General features: G+C 34.9%; 1 protein-coding gene across 1 annotated transcript; it reads right to left on the bottom strand.

Moving 5' to 3' along the window:
* Nucleotides 1-1,645: 1,645 nt before the first annotated feature.
* On the bottom strand, nt 1,646-2,637 carry LOC128309305 (uncharacterized; the record flags this gene model as incomplete). Its single annotated transcript, XM_053045662.1, has 2 exons — nt 2,216-2,637; nt 1,646-2,131 (listed from the first exon to the last, which is right to left on the bottom strand). Coding segments are annotated over exons 1-2 (908 nt in total), but the record flags the coding sequence as incomplete, so codon positions are not given.
* Nucleotides 2,638-8,233: the final 5,596 nt, after the last annotated feature.

Below are 8,233 nucleotides of genomic sequence, written 5' to 3' on the forward strand. Positions count from 1 at the left end.
GTTTACATGCAAAAACTGTCTATTTCAACTAAATTCGTGCATCCGATACGAACTTTGTACATTGCTATGGAATTCTACCAGGATTGAGTTTACATGCAAAAACTGTCTATTTCAACTAAATTCGTGCATCCGATACGAACTTTGTACTTTGCTATGGAATTCTACCAGGATTGAGTTTACATGCAAAAACTGTCTATTTCAACTAAATTGGTGCATCCGATACGAACTTTGTACTTTGCTATGGAATTCTACCAGGATTGAGTTTACATGCAAAAACTGTCTATTTCAACTAAATTGGTGCATCCGATACGAACTTTGTACTTTGCTATGGAATTCTACCAGGATTGAGTTTACATGCAAAAACTGTCTATTTCAACTAAATTGGTGCATCCGTTACGAACTTTGTACTTTGCTATGGAATTCTACCAGGATTGAGTTTACATGCAAAAACTGTCTATTTCAACTAAATTGGTGCATCCGTTATGAACTTTGTACTTTGCTATGGAATTCTACCAGGATTGAGTTTACATGCAAAAACTGTCTATTTCAACTAAATTGGTGCATCCGTTATGAACTTTGTACTTTGCTATGGAATTCTACCAGGATTGAGTTTACATGCAAAAACTGTCTATTTCAACTAAATTGGTGCATCCGTTATGAACTTTGTACTTTGCTATGGAATTCTACCAGGATTGAGTTTACATGCAAAAACTGTCTATTTCAACTAAATTGGTGCATCCGTTATGAACTTTGTACTTTGCTATGGAATTCTACCAGGATTGAGTTTACATGCAAAAACTGTCTATTTCAACTAAATTGGTGCATCCGTTACGAACTTTGTACTTTGCTATGGAATTCTATCAGGATTGAGTTTACATGCAAAAACTGTCTATTTCAACTAAATTGGTGCATCCGATACGAACTTTGTACTTTGCTATGGAATTCTACCAGGATTGAGTTTACATGCAAAAACTGTCTATTTCAACTAAATTGGTGCATCCGTTACGAACTTTGTACTTTGCTATGGAATTCTACCAGGATTGAGTTTACATGAGTTAATTTTTACATGGCCGGTTTGGCCATAAAAAAATATGTTTTTTTATTAACTAAAACTTAAAACTAAGTCTTAACACTATTGAGTTCCTAACCAGACCTGCACTGGTTGGCTGCTTAACTAGAACTTCTTCGTCTGAATGCTCAACTGGAACTATGTTGCCTTTGCTTTGTTTTGCGTGGATGCCGGTTGATCTTGGGAACGGATGTTTATGTTGAATGCGCGTTGTCAGCTCTCTTGGTGTCAACGCGATTATGCTCTTTGTTCGATGTAACGCTGCACGGGAATTTGTTTACGCTGCGGCGCAATCTGTTTACGAAACGCGATCTGTTTATGAAGTGCGATCATGGCTGTAGGAATATACGTTGCGCTATGTTTTATGCTGAGTATGCATTATGCTGCCTTTGTGTTGAATATGTGTTGTGCTGACTGTTGTGCTAACTCCTCCCCTCTTAATTACTTTGTCCTCAAAGTTTGTGCATCGCGTGAAAACTCAATGGTATTTCTTTATGCAGGTTTTTATCTGTGAGACTTCTTGTGTCTGGTATTTGAACTTCTATTTTTTGTTTACGACATTTAAGAAACACGTACAATATGCCAATGCCAGTTACAATTACGATCGTTGTTGTTCCTATCGATCCGAATAAATGCAATTTGAATTCCAGCGACTCATTTTGTAGATTAATGGTTTGCAATATTCTGCGGTTTTCTAATGTAATGTTGTTCAAGAACTCTGTAGGTGGATTATCTTCAAGGCTGGTCTCGTTGACTATCAATCCCAATGTTGAATGATGAGATCTTCTAGGGATGATGACTTCTGTATTGGAGAATATCTCGTCATTAATGTTTATACTGCAATTCTCGAACTGTATTATAAATGAACCATTTAAAGATTGCTTTGAGTTGCTGCAGTTTGATGTAATTTCAGCCCATGCATTATTGATCAGAATATTTGCATCATTTATCTGTGTGATCAATTTAGCTGAATATACTTTTTCATATTGGCATTCGGAATTTTCTCCTTGTATAAGTTGGTATACACATTGCGTAGGATGTTGAAGGTTGCTTCCTTCACATAGATAATGAACACCTTCTTCTTGGCATGGTTTAATGACTTCGAATACGTGTGTTTCGTTTCTTATGATGAAGTTCTGTTTTAACATTATTCGTTTCCCATTTTTTACTATTGGTTCGATGAAATCATACTCGTAGATTTGTGAGGATATTCTTGGGAATTTTAGCATATACAGAACATGTGTCGTATTCATCATGAATTGCGCTACTGATTGAGCAAGAAGTTCTTCTGCTGTATTATAATCAAAACTGTTCTTCTTCAGGAATTCGTTAATCGTTTGTAAGTCTTCGGTGGACAATAATTTGCTGTTCGGTATTCCGTGTTTGGCTGATATAATGGCTTCTTCGATAGTTTCAATCTGGTCTTGCAAAATATCTAAATTAGATAGTATTATTAGCTGTCTTGTTTCTGTTGCATATGTTTCATATCGTTTCGCTTCGTTTGTTAGCACTTTGTTAGCAATATCGGTTACTTCTCGTAGTCTTCCATTCAAAGCTTCGTTGATCATTACTTGGTGATTGTTTTCTTCGATGAGAGAGTTCAGCGTACTGTTGATTATTTGAAGATCATCGGCATCAGGGTTGCCTGCTATCCATTTCCAAACTTTCCCTATAGTGTTCCATCTTTTTTGTCTCTTAAATGGTTTTATCTTCTTGAATGTTTCTTGTAACTTCATAGCTTTAATCTGAATTAACTTTTCTAAAGATTCTGTATGTACTTCTGTGGGTATTAATTCAATGGTTTCTTCAATCATGTTACTTATATCTATCAAGTTTATCGGGTGGATTACTCTTACGTATCCCATTCGTATCTTGGCTTCTCCTAATGGTATAATCGCTAAAGGATTGTTTGATACATCGTGTATGTAGATCCTTGCCATTACGTTGCTTAATAATATAAAAATGTATCTGAAACGATATAGATTAATACATGATTAATTATTTGTTTTTCTTAAGTTCACTTTATGAATTTTTCGATCGTTAATATCGATTACGTAGGTAGGATGATTTTCCTTGATTCTGATTATCTCAAATCTCCTAGCTCTTTTGTTATTTGTTTTAGTTTTTTCATAAGCCATTTCATTCGGCATATAATCTTGATATTTTTCTTCTTTAATCTTCTCTTGTTGCTTTTCATATATTTCGGCAATCATTTTATCATTTTCGTTTCTTTGTTTAGTTCGTTCTTCGAAACTCATATTTTCATTATTCTCTCCTGTATATATATTTTTCGGCGTATTCTTAATCACGCTATGTATTGAATTATTATACTTATACGTTGCCTCTTGTATCAATGTCTGCACACTTATATCTGGTTTCGTTGCTTTAATACATCTTGCTAATTCTCGAATTGTAGAGTGAGCTCTTTCCACTTGTCCGTTCGTTTCTGACCGATTTACTGGTGTTTTAAAAATTTTAATTCCTAGATTTAATATTGTTTGTTCAATTATATTTGAAACAAATGAACTTTCATTATCCATTACAATGGTGGCGGGTATATCCCAATTATACAACAATTGTATTAAAACTTCCTTTATGTCTGCTATTGACTTTGATTTTATTGGCCTCATTTTCAAGTATTTTGAAAATTTGTCTAATGAAGAAATAAACAGAAAACTTGCATTATAAGCAAAAATATCAATATGAATTATTTCTCCTGGATACGTGGGTATTGGTGTTTTAACAGCAATAAACTTTTGAGGTTTCCTATCATATTTTTCTGTTTTACAAATTTCGCAATTTTTAACATACGACTCTGTTAATTTTCTCATTGTAGGAAAATAAAACTTTTTAATAAGTTGTAATGAATTTTCTTTTGAATTTCTATGAGCAAAATTGTGAATATTTTTTATTTCTTCTAATTGTCTTTCTTCTCCTGTTAGATCTTGTAATTGTACCTGAGAGTATCGGCATTTCATTGTTTTTGGATTGAATAATTTTTTATACACTTCTTGAATACGATTCATAGTTACTTCATCGGTTAGTATACCGTTAATGATGTTAGGATTTAGGAATCTTTTTAGTTTGTCTGTTAAGATTTCATTAGTGAAATCTGATTCGTAGAAAATATGTCTTTTAAATTTTGGGAACGGTATGATTAGTTCATACGATGAATTGTTAGATATTTTGAAAATTAATTGATTACGATAAACGTTAATAGGGGCTTCAGTAGATAGTATGTATGTACTGTCATCATCATCAGCGGAATGCTGTGTTGGTGTTAGCGAGTTAATTTGGATTCTAGATAATGCATCTGCTACGATGTTAGTTTTTCCAGGTTTGTAGCGTAGTTCATAATTATGTTCCTCTATGAACGCTTTCCATCGTTTAAGTTTTGCATTGTTATTCCTTGGCGACATTGCGTATGTTAGGGGTTGATGATCGGTTAGTATTATTATTTTTGCACCATAGATGTAATTTCGTAGGGAATGTAAAGCCCAAACTATAGCAAGCATTTCTTTTTCATTAGTAGCATAGTTTTCTTCGGTTTTTGATAAAGTTCTGGATATAAATGTTATTGGTTTTTCAACATCATTGAATTTCTGTGACAGGACAGCTCCGAGTGCTTTGTCGGATGCGTCTGTAGTCAAAATAAAATCTTGATTGAAATCGGGGTAAGCTAAAACGTCTTCAGATGATAAAATTTCTTTAAGAGTTCTGAAAGCTGATTTTGCGTCTTCATCAAATTTTACCGGAAAATTTTTCGATTGATTTTTTGTTATTTTGCAGTGGCCTTGGCCATCCTCCCCTCTTAGGAGTTTTGTTAGAGGTTTTGCTAAGGCTGCGTAATTTTTAACAAATCTTCTATAATAACCGGAAAGTCCTAAAAATGCTCGAAGTTCTCGGATAGTTTTAGGTTCGGGGTATTTTTGGATACTTTCAATTTTTTTCTCATTTGGTTTTAATCCATGTTCAGAAACAATGAATCCTAAGAATTCAACTTCTGTTTTCAAAAATTCAGATTTATCAGGTTGTATTTTAAAATTGGCTTCACGTAACGTGTTCAAAACAGTTTCTAAATTTTTCATATGTTCATCAAATGTTTTTCCAAAAACTATTATATCGTCAATGTACACATGACAAATTTTTCCAATATGTTCTCTAAGAACATCATCCATGACCCTCTGAAAAATTGAAGGTGCGTTTTTTAGACCAAAAGGTAGTCTTAAAAATTCATATTTTCCATTGTTTATTGAGAAAGCGGTTTTTTCTATATCTTTTTCTGTTAAACGAATCTGGTGAAATCCAGATGCTAGATCAAGTGTTGTATAATATTTATTGTTACCTAGATTGGCAAGAACTGTCGAAGTGTCAGGGATAGGGTACCTATCGCTCTTTGTTTTAAGATTCAGTTTCCTATAATCGATCACAAGTCGATATTTTTTTTCGTTAGATGCATCAGCTTTTTTGGGTACTATCCAGACAGGTGAATTATATGGTGATCTGGATGGTTGAATTATGCCATTATCTAATAGTTTTTTAATCTGTGTTTCCACTTCTTGTTTAAGAGACAAGGGGTATGGGTACGTCTTACAGTAGACAGGTTCGTCGTCATTCGTTGATATAGTTGCTTCGATTTTTGTTGTAAATGGCAACTTCTCGTCAGGTGGCTGAAATAAATCTTGAAACTTGTTGAGAAATGAATGTAATTTTTCTTTTTCTTTACAGTTGAGATGTGTATCTCTTATTTCAATCCTATTAACTTCTTGTAATGGGTAAAGAGAAAGAGGTATTATGTTGTCGTTAATTATCAGATTATCTCTGTTAGTATCGATGAGTGCTCCAATTTCCTTGATGGTGTCATAGCCAACTATGGCATCAAATGTTTTTAATTCCTGTAGATGATAAAATTTGGCATTTACATCGGAATAAGGGGCAAAAATTTTCGCTTGTGAATATTTGGTGATAAGTAAATCTCCTCCTACTGATGAAACAAAAAATGGTTTAGTTACTTCGTGTGAAATTTTCGCATGTTTTGGGTTAATGAAATTTTTATTGGATCCTGTATCAATTAGTATTCTTATTTGTTGTCCTGCTTTACCATTGTATATAAAATATGGCAAAGCTGATTTCATTCTAAAAAATTAAGTTCGGCTTCGTGAGTTCCGTTGGATTTTTCTTGTTTTTCTATAGTTTTCAAATATCTTTCGTATGATTCGTCGTTGTCATGGGTAGTATTTGTTTCCATGTTGAAAAATCTTTGTCTTTTAAGTGGTCGAACATTACCGGAATTATGCGGTCGGTTAGAATAATTCACTTGTTGCGATCTGATTGATGGATCGACTTCCATTGGTTCTGGCTTATTCTGTTGGAATGGATTTCTGTTTTGTTGATTCCAAACCGGACGCGAGAAAAATTGTTGTCTCGGTTGATTATTCCAAGCGGGACGCGGTAAAAATTGTGGTCTCGGTTGATACGAGTTTCCAAATTGTGGTCGAAATTTATGTGTCATCATTGGTCGTTGCCAATTGTTATGTGCTCTTGGTGGCAAAGGTGGAGCTGGTAATGGTATCAAATTTCGCGGTGCTGTGGGAGTATTGACCAATCTTGGTTTAGTCCACATTTTACGACATTCTACATTTTGGAATGAGATGCAGTAACTATAAGCTGCTGCTAAAGATGTTGGTTCATAATTTCTTATAAACTTGTGCACATCTCCATCAAGACCTCTGATGAAGGAATCTATTGCCTTTTTATTGTATGTTTCTATCAGAGCTTTTGAAGCTTCTGGATGTACAAATCTTTCATCTGTTTTTATTTGGTTTGCAATCAACGAGAGAAGTCTGTTCACTTCATCATAGAATATCTCTAAAGATCGTCCTCTTTGTTGGACGCTCATCAATTGAAAATCTAGTGTCTCTAGATCTCTCTTTTCTCCATAGTATGTAATCAATGTTCGTTTAATCATGTTCCAATTAATTCCGACATTTGATGCGACTAACGCATCGTTGGCTTCGCCTCTTATTTTTCGACGAACGAATTTGCAAATCATATGGAACTTGTTCTGTTGTTCCACTGTATGGATAGGTGTTGTTTGATACAATTTTATCAAACCATCTACATCATTGATCCAACTATTTAATTCACTTGGATCACCACAAAAAACAGGGAGATCTTTTACGACTCCTGGAATCTTTTCAAAAGATTCTGGATTCACTGCACTACCATCTTGCTTGATAAAAAAGAGTGGCGGGTCTTTAAAATCATCCGTCACATTGTTTTCACTTAGGCGTGCCTCTAGGGCTGCGATTCTGCTAGTTAAAACTTCCATTTCGATATTGGAATTTTCCGATTCACTTTTTTCTAACTTGGACTTTTTCTTTTTACGTTCTGCCGATTCTATTCTGGCGGAAAACCGATGTAGGGATGTCATTAAATCCTCCAGTTTGATATTTTTTTTCACAATATCGGAGTTATAAATCGAATACCGAATTAAACTTTTTCACGAATTAATTTCACTCACTTTTAAACGAAATAATTTTTGTGTTTTTCTCACCTTTATAGCTTTTGTACTTACATTAATAGATGCATATTTCCCTCCTGTGATGGGGTTGTTTTATCTTCACCTCCTCTTACGGGGCTGGTTTGTCTTCACCTCCTCTTACGGGGTTGATTTCTTCACCTCCTCTTACGGGGTTGATTTCTTCACCTCCTCTTACGGGGCTGATTTCTTCGTTCTGACCTCCAGAGATTTCCAGTGACTCCTTCCTTCTCGGTGTGTTGGTGTGATCCTTTTCCTCCGGGAACGAGTTGTTAGCTGCTTCCGGCTACTCGGGCACCTGTGCACACGGCTGCAATTTGCGATCGGGAAAGATGTTGTCGCGACGCGGTGTGATTAACACTCTAACGTGATCACTACTCGGTACTTGCGACACTGTGTTTTACACTCTCACATGAAAACTACATGCACTGTACTATACTTCACTAGAGGTCGTCCCTATTCGGGCGCCAGTTAATTTTTACATGGCCGGTTTGGCCATAAAAAAATATGTTTTTTTATTAACTAAAACTTAAAACTAAGTCTTAACACTATTGAGTTCCTAATTGGAACTGCTCTGCTCGGCTGTCTAACTAGAACTTCTTCGTCTGAATGCTCAACTGGAA

This window comes from Anopheles moucheti, unplaced genomic scaffold, assembly GCF_943734755.1.
Source record: "Anopheles moucheti unplaced genomic scaffold, idAnoMoucSN_F20_07 putative_Y_79, whole genome shotgun sequence".
Lineage (NCBI taxonomy): Eukaryota > Metazoa > Arthropoda > Insecta > Diptera > Culicidae > Anopheles > Anopheles moucheti.